This window comes from Plectropomus leopardus, chromosome 1, assembly GCF_026936395.1.
Source record: "Plectropomus leopardus strain MGB_pleo_1.0 chromosome 1, ASM2693639v1, whole genome shotgun sequence".
Classification (NCBI taxonomy): Eukaryota; Metazoa; Chordata; class Actinopteri; order Perciformes; family Serranidae; genus Plectropomus; species Plectropomus leopardus.
The window spans coordinates 4827557-4839910 of record NC_142176.1 but is presented as its reverse complement, the minus strand read 5'-3'; the positions used below and the strand labels follow the sequence as shown (position 1 = coordinate 4839910).

At 41.0% G+C, this 12354-nt stretch overlaps 1 protein-coding gene across 1 annotated transcript; it reads left to right on the top strand.

The window, feature by feature from the left end:
* Positions 1 to 3134: 3134 nt before the first annotated feature.
* Positions 3135 to 9823, top strand: LOC148190342 (cytoplasmic polyadenylation element-binding protein 1-like). The gene is made up of 6 exons (XM_088086826.1): positions 3135 to 3293; positions 3535 to 3706; positions 5022 to 5237; positions 7365 to 7594; positions 8355 to 8427; positions 9332 to 9823. The coding sequence occupies exons 1-5, from the start codon at positions 3225 to 3227 to the stop codon at positions 8418 to 8420; spliced, it is 753 nt and encodes a 250-aa protein (XP_087942952.1). The 5' UTR covers positions 3135 to 3224; the 3' UTR covers positions 8421 to 8427; positions 9332 to 9823.
* The last annotated feature ends 2531 nt before the right edge of the window (positions 9824 to 12354 follow it).

Below are 12354 nucleotides of genomic sequence, written 5' to 3'. Positions count from 1 at the left end.
GGAAATAATGTTGGCTGTTGTGGTGGCTGCAAGAGAAACAAACACCATGCTCCTTGGAGCGGTCATCTCGCAATTGTGTTTTTATCAACATTTTGAAAATATTAACTTTTTTGCAAATCTGTAAATGGAAACCTGGCTTCTAATACGAAATTATATTCACTTATGGTCTACTAAGTGGGCGTCTCCCACCTGCATACACCAAGGCATACACAAATTTAAGATTCAAAAAAAGAAAAACGAAAATGACCTTCAATTAACGACTCAAAAAAAAGATTCAAGATAATCCACAGACCCTGTTGTCAGAAGATTTACGTGGGGACCGTTTTCTTTTTACCGAACTTCACCCACCATCCGTATCTCATTACAGCTGCTTCTGCGCTGTGATACGGTTCGCAGGTGTTCAGTAGCAAGAAAATAGTTTCTACATGAAACTGCTTACAACAAAGTGTGTGGATTATCTTGAGTAACCGGGTCACGATTTCTGGAAGGAGGCATTGCTGTTGAGTTTTTCAAATCTACCTTTTAGGCACTTTGAGCACCACAAGCCGAGTGCCATCTAATTCCATTATACTGGAGAGAAGTCAGACATCTCTACGGCCAATATCTCCAACACTCGACAGCTCACACCAAAACTGTCAAGACTGATAAACAGAGCTACAGATGACGGGAAAAACATGCATTTTTGAGTTGAGGTCCCTTTAAAATATCGGCCAGACAAAAGAAGACATTTAAAAGGTTACATTGAGCTCTGAGAAACTGATGGATATTTTCACTGTTTTTGGACATTTTCATGAGAAAACTCAACAACAGATAAACTGGTTATGAAATGTATTTATTTTTATTTAACCTTTCTTTAACCAGATTGGTCCAACTGAGATTAAGAATCTCTCTGAAAATAATTGTTAGTCGTAGTACTCCCTAATAACATGAATAAGTTCAGATTGAGAACTGATCATTTAAATCTTGAGTTAAACAATCAGATGATTCAGGAGAAACAAACAATTCTCCAAAGAATCGGCCATTTGCCCTTTATGAAGAAAAGAAAACGGGTCAGTTAGCATCACTTTCACACAGAATATTTGTACTGACATGAAATCAATAGAGGCTGTGCAGACGGAGATGCTGCAGAACATTTTCCCTTTCTCTGTTGTTTTCATCTGCAGACACAAGCTGTATACCAGCATCAGATATAAACTTAAACATACTATATGAGTTTATCAAGAATATTTACATAGAAAATGGTAAATACTGCAACTTTCTCTAATAATTCCCGGTTAAGGGATATTTCTGAAAGAGAAATGCATTTTAATTTTCAGCTGTCTGTCTTCAGGCTCAGTGGGGTTCAGGGATCAACACTAAATCTGCTGCAAAATGACAATATTCCCATTAAGTAAATCAACTAAATTGAAGGAGTATGTTGTCATTTTTCTAAATTTAAGAAGTGCTCTGTCTGTTAGAAGATATTGGTCTTCAGCCCTCTTGTTTCTAAAAGAGGGAGCTGGTGATATGTGCAATAAAATCATAAGCATTCATATTTTGCAGATTATTAAAATTAAAATATCGTTGTGATTATTGTGTGTCCTTAGCTTTCAGTATAATGTGATTTAAAGAAAAGCGTTTTTAATGCTTTTTTCCCATTTAAAACAAATAATTTCTATGTACAGTGTAAATAATATTGGTAATAATAATATAACAGTATGAATTAAACAGCAGTATAAAAACATGAATTCAGACGATTATATTTGGCTTTTTTGTTGTTTACAAATGTATTGCTCTCTGTTTTTACTGAAATTTCTTCTTTTGAACTTCCCCTTTACTACTGTAACAATGCACATCTCCCCACTGTGGGACTAACAGATTATTATCTCAGTACAATGTAAACTAATCACAAATGTGCGTCATGTCATTGTTACAATTTGAGAAAAAACCCCCACAAAACTACATCTGCGATTTAAAAATAATGCAAACATTTTATATTTTATATTATTTTATTTTACTTTACTTTAGAAAATAGAACATCTTTTTTTCTGATCCAATAAAACAGCAGGAAGCTCCATCAAAGAGGCCTGGTGATGTTTCCAAATGCAGGAGTTTTATGCCCTCTTCTGGTCAAACATCCACATGACCCGCAGGCAGAAACAGCTGGAGAACAAGCTCGGCCTCCTGGTCATGAGGTTATCTACTGTGAAGATAAAAGATAAAAAAGATAAATCTTTTTTTCAGCTGTGCAACCAGAAATTTTCATCATTAGGTCTCACCCTTAGCAGAAACACAAGTTCTCACACTGCAATAAAAGACAACATGATGAATGACAGATATAATTCAGACTGTTTCCTGTGCAGCATCCACTGCCTGTCAGCTGCTGGAAACAAGAATCACCTTGTTATGATCAGTTTTGGGCCTGAGAAGCAAACTGAGACTGCTTCACTGAAATTTCATTGCTAGGCAACAGCTTGGATCCATGTTTACTTCCTGTCAGCCGATGTCATACAGAAACACTGCAAAACACTTTAATAGGAAATACAAAGGGACCCATATAGGATGTTTGTACATCTATCTGTCTGCATATATGTACAGCTGTAGATAGAAAGATAAAAAGAAAATTAAGAAAATAAAAACAATAAATATGAATTAACCAAAGCACGAACACTATACAATAACCATATCACCAGGAATACACTTTCAATGATCGAAGGACACATATTCATAATTTCAGTACCGCTTGTATCTTGTAACTTTTTCTGAATTGAAATGAAATGTCTAATAATGCTAGTAAGATTGGCTCTTCAAATATATACTTTTATATTTACATAATACTATGGTTTAGAAAAAAACACAAGAATAAGCTACTTGTACTTTGTTAGATATATATATATATATATATTTATTTCATTTTTTTTCTCCCTACAATAACATAAGACGACGAACAACTGTGCCTGTAGATATAAATATATTTTGTCCATCCACCAAATATTAAGAATAAAATCCTAAAAGTGTATAAAGATTAAATAAAGCCAAACTGACCAGTTTCAGTGGAATTAAATTGATTTCCAAATTTTAATCCTCATTGTCACGTGATTTTTTGTTTTGATTTTGTGCGGTGAGCCCTTTGATGTGCGTCACGTGAGCAGAGTGAGGCCCTCGAGGCGCAGTCATTCGCCGAGCACACGTTCACTAAATTGTGTCTAATTAGCCGCTAGCAGACTTCATAAATATGACCTTTCATGGCAGCCAGCGGTTATTATTGTGACATTTCTCACAGGCTGTCAGCTCACATCATGGCGTTTTCCTTGGTGAGTTAAAAAAATCATAACTAACTCGGTGAATGAAAACAGCGTAACGTGAACATTTGACCCGCTGTGTGACATGGAAACCACCGACGTCACTTTCAGGCTTCACTCCGACACCAAATAACGCACAACAGTAGCTTAATAACGGTCGAAAAAGTTGGTTTTCACTTCTCCACGTGTCTGCACCTGTAGTATGAGTGAATTTCGCATTAATTTCTGCTCTCCTCTGGCTCCACTGCTGCAGAGAAACGACCCCCGCAGGCCGGACAGCCCGGACACCGGGCCCTCGGCCCTGAACACCTGCAGGAACGCGGACATCTTCCGCAGGATGAACGCCATGCTGGGCAACACTCTGGATCTGAGCGGTGTGTGCACCACGCCTGACAACAGCAAGGGAAAGCCTGACCTGCTCAGTGGTAAAGTCTGTTTAGTCTTTAACACTTTGCAGCAGGTCAAAGTGGCAAAAAATGTTATTTATTTAAGGAGAGGGGTGGTGCAAACAGGAAAACAGGAGGAGGCATGTTAAATAATTTTGTGAGCACTTTGTTTGATCGCCCTGCTGCTGTTCTGTTTTGCGTTTTTGTTTTAGTGATACATTTACACCATATAATCACCCAAAAGCAAGTTTCAGTACAACTAGTTATTTTTTTACAGGATGATTTTTTTTTAAGGTGAAAAGTTTTACCTTCACCAGAGGAGCCACTTTGACTTTTTTTTGGTCAGGGTTGCCATCTGTTACACCTCCTTCATTCCTTCACCTTGTCATTATCATCCAGCTGCCAGAAGCTGATTCATCCTGAATCGCTGCTCTGCAACATTGCAGTACTTTGAAGGCTTTTTTTGTTTGTTTTTTACTCCACAAGTGAGATTTGCCAAGATTTAGGCTCAGCACAGTCAAAAAGGGGGAAAGAGGGGATGACATGCAGCAAAGGGCTGAGGCTGGAATCAAACCTGCGGCCGCTGCGGTGAGGACATAGCCTCTAAACATGGGGTGCCCGCTCTATCCACTGAGCCACCAGGTGCTTTGTGCACTGTCACTTTAATGTGTGTGTGTGTGTGTGTGTGTGCAAAAAACACACAAATCAATGTGTGATTTAACAAGTTCTGTAAATCCAGTTTTCTGATGGCTTATTGAGCATTTTAGGTCTGAAGTTCTTTATAAATAGTCTGCTGAGTCATTCGCTCCCATCTCCCATGCTGCCTCCCAGCTTGCCGCTGTAGCTCTGCCCCGCGCCTCCCTCCCTCCCTCCCCCTCTGCCTCGCTGACAGCTCACTCAGGAGTAAGCAGCAGCAGCAGCAGCAGCAGCAGTGACTGTGGCGGCTGCCTTCCCCACCATCGCAGACGTGCCGTGCCTACCAGAGAGGGGAGTACTTCTATCAACAGGCCAATAGCTCCGACAGGAATTTTTCATTACACAGTTGTTAGGCAACATCATGCATCAGCAGCCATGTCACATGCTGCTAGGTGTGTCAGTGATGCGGACGGAGATGCATGGCAGTTGCTCCGGGCACAGAGGCAGCAGGTTAGCTCCCTTGTCAGCCAGGGTAGGGGGAGATGTGACGATCAGGGAAGTTTTGTTTTTAACTGAGATTCTCCTTTTTTTCTTTGAGGCTCTCCCTGCCCATTTTTTTATATGTAATGCAAACTGAAACAACAGTTTCTTTTTAAGCTGTCTAACACTTCCTCTCTCTCTTTTTCCACGTCTCTGAACTGGATCTTGGATCGAGAAGAGTCGGAGCTGGCTGCGGTGGGCAGCAGGAGGATGCTCTTCCCCAACTGTGGCGGCATGCCCGGCTCCCAGGAGGTGCCGTCATCCAGGGGCCCGCCGGGTGTCACAAATGTGGGCCTGCAGTCTCTTTGGCTGTCCGGCTGGGACAGACCCTGGAGCAATCAGGAGTTGGACACGCACACCTCGCCATCGCAGTTTCAGACCAACTCACCCTACAGTAAGTAACACATCAGTTGTTTACCTACATTTTCCTTTTGTTTTTAAAAATAATTTTCAAATTACTAAATTTTTGCAATTTGCCAATCTTGCTAAGTTGCTCAGTTCTTTTTTCCCCCATGTGTTTGAATGAAAGCAAACCAATTTGCTCAGGGATCGAAGTTTTAAAACTTGCATAGGCGTCAGAATCCATTACTTTTGACCAATAAAAGATAAAGCAACAAATGATTGTAAACAGTTAAGTGCCGCAAAGTTTACTTCAAATTGACTCCACACAAGAATGGCACATGGAATAAGTTAATGCTGGTAAGAAATGTTTTCATGTTTTTCCTAAAACTTTGGTTCTATGTGGCTTAAAGGCTTGAAGGCAAAGTTCTACCAACAGCCATGAAACATGGATTAACAACAAGATCATCTCAAGCGAGTATTAAATTTAGCTCAATAACTGTCAAAAATCATAGACGAAACAGTTGGTTTTTGCTATTCACCATTTAAAAAGCGCAGTAGAGATGACATTTTTCTTTGTCTACCCGGCGCTTTCCTATGGTGACTCAGTATCTCAAAATAAAGCTGTATTCTAAAGATGTGTATTGATGTTTTTACTTTACATCAATGATATCAGGTCTTTGACCACTTAATCGATATATCAATCAAGATTGATGGATCGTTATACCCCTACCAGGATGTTATTTTTCATTAAGGCTAGACACAGCAGACTTTTTAGGTACAGGAACGATGATGGCTGTCTTGAGGCAGGAGGGAATATTCTCTAATGAGAGAGAGATGTTAAAAATGTTAGTCATAACAATAAATAGCTGATTAGCATAAGTTTTTAGTACGCGTCCAGGAACGTTGTCTGGGCCAGCGGACTTGTTCATATTCACTCTCAGCAGAAGTTTTCTCACATCTGCTGTGGTCACTGAGAGTGGCCAGTTCTCTGGAGGTGGAGTACACTTCACAGCTGAGTCCTTATTGAGGATCAAAGCGAGCATAACATGTGCTTAGCTCGTTTGTTAGCCTGGCCTTACATATGATGGGGGCACTCCTGCTTTTGTAGCCTATGACATTTTAAATTGCCTGCCACCTATCTTTGGTGATGTCACTGTTGAGGTCTCTCTCCAGTCTCTGCTGGTGTCTCCTCTTAGCCTCCTTGATGCCAGTTCTCAGTCGTGCTCTGGCGATGATGTATGCATCCTTGTCTCCTGTCTGACAGGCAGCTTTTTTTGCTCTGAGAAGAGCCTTCACCTCCCCATTCATCCAGGCTTTCTGGTTGGGGAATGATCTCACCGTCTTTGTGATCACCACGTCATCAACACATTTACTGATATATGATGTCACAGAAGATGCATATTCTTCAAGACTGATCTTGTTATCTTGAGTGTCAGCGTCTTCAAACATTTGTGCACTCAAAACAGTCCTGTACAGCTGCTGTGGCTTAATCTGTCCACAAAAAGGCATGTAGCATCTGTGACAAGATTGTGTTTCAGATGAGCTGCTGCCAAGTTACAAAACTTCAAAAGTAAAACTGAAAGTGCTTCAAGCACCGACTCAATTTTGGTTGCTGTTGGCAGCCAGCTCGCACATCAAGTATCCCCTAATACATGCAAGTTTTGGAAACTCAATTTAGCGTTGCATCCTCTCACTTCTCTCTAATTAATGTGGCTCTTCAGATTCAGCACACAAACCCAGTTTTTTTTTACTTCACTCTTTGTGGGGACCTGTTTTGCAAGTGGATAAGCAAAGAAAAATACATTTTAGAAACTTGAATTACCAATGCCTGTATGCCTCCTGACAAATCAATAAGGCTCTGTTGATACAGCAAACGCACCCCATCGTCAGTGCTCATGTTCAGTGGTGATTTTTATTCTTAAAAAATGTAAATCCAATAATTTAGCTTTTTGTATATTTTCTCTTTTATCATAAATCTGTATACTTTATGATGTCATGTTTTATTGCTGTGTAAAGCACTTTGAATTGCCCTGTTGTATGAAATGTGCTAGAAAATAAAAGCTTGCTCATCCACTTGCAAAACGGACTACGTCAGACAAGCTAAGGGGTGATATCACCTTTTCTTCTTGTACAGAGCTTTTGCAGTTTGACTGAAAATGATGCAATTGTCTTTTTTCAGTGCTAGGTATACTGAACAGCCCCTTCAGTAGCATCCTCGGGAAGCCCCCGGGCTACCTGCCCCCTGAGTCTGTGAGCATGACGGCTAACTTCCTGGAGAAGTTCCCCAGCATGGCTCGCATGGCGAACCGTCTGGACTCGTGCTCGTTTTTGGACTCTCGCTCCAGCAGTCCTGAAGACTCTGAGACCAGCGGATTCAGCTCCGGCTCAGACCACCTCTGTGACATGCTGGTGAGGGTCACGATATTTACTCTGTAAATATCCCTCCCTCTCGCCGGTGCCAAACTCTTCCTGCTCATCTCTCAGCTCAAATCCATCAATGACGTGTTTCATATGTTTGCAACTACTGCTAGCTCACCTAGCACCACTAAGCTAGCTGATGTTACAGCTCAGCCGAGGAAGACGCCATTAACCTTCACATCTCGTGCTGTCATGAGCACAAGCATCTTGTCCATTAGAAGACATAAACTTCCTTCTTGAAACTGCTCACGTCAGGGTCTGTGGATTATCTTGAGTAAGCGGATCATGATTTCTGGAAGGAGACATTGCTGCTGGAGAGAAGAGACATCTCTCCGGCTGATATCTCCAACACTCGACAATTCACTCCAAAACTATCTGGACTGATTCTGAGGTGAACTGTCCCTTTAAGCACTGCGTCCTCTGTCCTGCGTGTAGAAATGTGAGGCCTCGTTCTGCCGCAGGTTCTGGTCTCAGGTATGGAAAGGTACCAGCTCCCCCACCCTTTGGAAACGTTTAACACATGGAGAGGTTCAGCGCTCCACATTTCCATGCCTGTTAATTACTCGAGGACTATTGTCCTCAATGAGCAGCTACGTGACCCACATTCCCGTGGCTCCGGTGACCACGGCTTAAAGGGACAGTCCGCCTAAACCTGCTCCACAAAAGTGTGTTAATTGATGAATTCTGCAGGACTGAAGCACTGAGGCCTGGTTCTGGTCTGCTGTACATGACTGTGTTTGTGTTTCTTCAGATGCGTTGGTACCCTACTCCCTCTGAGACTTCCCAGCCTGGATGGAAATCCCGGCAGTTTTGTTAGATTTTTAGTGAGTAAACTTTGGCACAACAGTTCTTTTTACTATTATTATTATTTAATTTCTTTTTTGATTTTCAACTCCCTACTTAACTGATATCATACAAAATTAAACCTGCACAGACATCACATAATGTTTGTCTGAAAACTGCAAAATGTGTTGACTGGGTCTTAAAATATGAGGTTGGTGATTTTCTAGATTTTTTCCATATATACCATGAAAGGATTAAAATTTTGTGTTAAACTTGTTTGTGACACTAAACCCTATGCCCATTTGTTCCTGCCAAAGAAATCAATTTTTGAAAATATGGCATGAACTTTAACCATTTAAAAATTGGGAAAATTGACTTGATTTCTTTTATAAACTTAAGACAATCAGCAACTTTAGAATAAATGATGCAAAAAATGCAAGAAATTAGTACAAAGTACAGGGAAATTATCAAAAAAAAAACCCCAAACAAAACAAAATAAAAAGGGAAACTCAAACAAAACAATAACAACCATAAAAAAATTAATTAATTCTAAAAAAATAATAATTTCAAATATTTAATTATAATTACAAATATATTTCCCTGGACATTTTCCTCTAGCATAGAAAAAAATTAAATTCTTTAAATCTACTAATTTCTTGCAATTTGCAGTTTGATATTTCTTTTCAAGTTGCCAGTTGTCGTCTCTGGGCACTGCAGCACTTCTCCAAGTTTTAGGAATTAATTTGCCTTCATGCTATTTATTATAAAACTATACATTTTTTTTTTTTTTTTTTTTTAAAGATATGATTGATTTATTTTACAGTCAAAGTATTGTAAGACTAACACGTTTTTGGTCTTAGGTCTTGATAATTTGACAGACTGAGACCAGCTTTCTTTTTTTGTCGTTTTGTTTGGACTAACTCTTGTTGTCTCTGTCTCCTCCAGGCCTCTGGAAACCACACCTTTGTCCAGCTAAAGTGAGGTTTGCAAGGCGCTTCATTAATTTAATCAGGTTTATTTAATGGACAAATGTGCATTATTATAAAAAAAACAGTATTTATATCTCCCCCTGATTGTCTCTGGGGAGAGTCTGAGTTGATTTGGTGTTACTTTTTGGTCCTATAATTCTAGGAAAAAAAGTGCAATTTGTTTAAAGGGGAAATGGGTATCTGTCAAATAAAAGAGGAAGTATTCTGAACGTGGCTCGTGCCATTCTGCTAAAATGAGATTGCCGTAAAACGATCTTTTCAGAATGTGAAACTGGACGACAAACGTAAAAGGTTATTTATTTCTGGGGCGCCATTTTGAAATGGGAAGCAGGATTTAGAGCAATGGAGGAATTTAGTTTGTGGTTTAGAAACATGTTTGTCTTTGTATCTGCTGTGCATAAGATGTAAAAAATATCCCATCTTATGAATAATAAAAGAAGTGAATGCATTTCCTCTCTGGGCACCTGTCATTTATCGCCGTCACAGCCAAAGTTAACAAACGCTCCGACTCTGTAACTCCAGGAACTCTGCAGACGTCAGATGTTGACATCAATAATTCACACCAACTTTTCTTTGTAACGTACTGTTGCATTAGTATCTTTGCATCACACTGACCTTCACACTCTGCCCTCATAAGCTGATAAGACGCTCTGCTCAGCCGACCGTGACGGCTCCTCCAGGGACTCTTTCGTGACTGTCCTCAGTACAACCAGCTGCCTAATCGTAGCGTTGACTGTGCTGCTGGTGACCATAAACATTTGTCCATATTGTGCCAGTTAAGTTATAATGTACAGTATAAGGTACAAGGTAGATGTATTTGTCATTTTTCTTCAACATGGTTTGAGAAAAAATTAAATTAAACTTGACCCTAAAATCCTGCTACATGTTTTTGGTGTTGAAGGAGGAGTTGAGGAGTCTTACAGCCTGGGGAAAGAAACTGCTCTGTAGTCAGGAGGTTTGGCAGCCAATACTTTTTATCTTTTTCCAGATGGCAGCAGGGTGAACAGACTGAGGCTGGGGTGGCTGCTGTCTTTCAGTATCTTTTGGGCTCTGTGCAGGCGCCTCACTTCACTGAGGTCACTGATGCTCTGTAGATGGGAGCCAGTGATGTCCTGGGCAGTTTTAATCCAACACTGTAGAGCAGGCATGTCAAACTGGTCCACAGGGGGGCCGGTGTGGCTGCAGGCTTTTGTGCCAACCAACCAAGAGCACACAGTTTGACCAATCAACTGTCTGAAGACGGAGATCAGTTGATTAAATGAGTCAAGTCTGGTGTGCTGCTACTTGGTTGGAAACAAAACCTGCAGCCACACCGGCCCCCCTGTGGACCGGTTTGACATGCCTGCTGTAGAGCCTTCCTGTCCTGGGCCATAGACAAACCACGCCAGTTTGTGATGTTTCCAGTCAGCATGCTTTGTATTGCTCCTCTGTAGAAGTAATCCAGTATCTTGCTCTGGAATTTATACTTCCTGAGTTTCTGTAGGAAGTAGAGCCTTTTTCTGTGCTGTTTTAACATGGGTGCTGATGTGTGATGACCACGATAGGTTCTCAGTGACAGTTATTCCAAGGAACGTACAGCTGTTCACCTGCTCCACCGATGTTGGCAGAGGCGAGTGTCTTTGCCTCCTTTCTATAATCAACAATCTAGCTCCTTGGTTTTACTGATGTTGAGCAGTAGGTGGCTCTCTGTGCACCACTCAGCACGATTGCTGAACTCTCATCGTTGTTTGTAATACGGCTGATAATGGTGATATTGTCTGCATACTTTACAATAGAGTTTTCCTGATGTCGGGGAGTGCAGTCACGGGTGTACAGTGTGAACAGGAGGAGGCTTGGCGCACAGCCCTGGGGGGCTCCGGTGCTGAGCAGTAATGTAGAGGAGGTGAGGCTGCCAATCTGAACTCTCTGGGGTCTGCATGTGAGGAGGTCCAGTATCCAGCTGCAGTGTTGTACTGAAGCCCAGAGTATTAAGTTTTCCAGTCAGCTTCATGGGAGAGATCGTGTTGAATGGTGAACTGAAGTCAACAAACAGCATCCTGATGTAGCTGTTATTATTCTCCAGGAGAGTGAAGACTGAGTGAAGAGCAGTAGAGATGGTGTCCTCTGTGGATCTGTTGGTTCTGAAAGCATACTGGTGACGGTCCAGGCTGGCAGGGATGTTGTCTTTGATGTGCTGGAGAACCACTTTCTCAGAGCACTTCATCAGGATCGGGGTAAGAGCCACAGGGCGGTAGTCATTAAAACTAGACACAGCAGACTTTTTAGGTACAGGAACGATGGTGGCTGTCTCGAGGCAGGAGGGAACAGTATTGTGAGAGTGAGATGTTAAAGATGTCAGTTATAACATTAACTAGCTGATTAGCACAAGTTTTTAGTATGCGTCCAGGAATGTTGTCTGGGCCGTTGGACCTGTTTACATTCACTTTCAGCAGGATTTTTCTCACATCTGCTGTGGTCACTGAGAGTGGTGGATCCTCTGGAGGCTATCAGAGAGATGGCCATTTGCCCTTCATGGGAAAAGAAAAGAAAAAAACACGGGTCAGTTAGCATGACTTTCAATATTTGGATTCATATGAAATCAATACAGACTGTGCAGACGGAGATGCTGCAGAACATTTTCCCTTTTTCTGCTGTTTTCATCTGCAGATGCAAGCTGTATACCAGCATCAGATATAAACCTATCATGTGAGTAATTGAGAATATTTAAAATGCATTTCTCTTTCAGAAACATCCCTTAACTGGGAATTGTTAGAGAACGTTGCAGTTTATGCCCATTTTCTATATAATTTGTGTATTTATTCTAAAGCTGTCTGTGTTCAGGCTCTGTGGGGTTCAGGGATCAACACTAAGACTGCCACAAAATGACGACATTCCCATAAAGTAAATCAACTGTTAATTTTAGAGGTTTGAGCAAAATCTGACAGTGTTTTATCTTTTAACGCCTGGATTGATTCCTCTTTTTACTTTACTGTTTATTTT

What these genes read in the sequence shown, in the direction of transcription:
- LOC148190342 (XM_088086826.1), top strand. Translation starts at nt 3,225, where the DNA reads ATGGCAGCCAGCGGTTATTATTGTGACATTTCTCACAGGCTGTCAGCT. An exon ending in ACATCATGGCGTTTTCCTTG is followed by an intron (nt 3,294 to 3,534) that starts GTGAGTTAAAAA and finishes CCACTGCTGCAG; the next exon opens with AGAAACGACCCCCGCAGGCC. An exon ending in ACCACCTCTGTGACATGCTG is followed by an intron (nt 7,595 to 8,354) that starts GTGAGGGTCACG and finishes GTGTTTCTTCAG; the next exon opens with ATGCGTTGGTACCCTACTCC.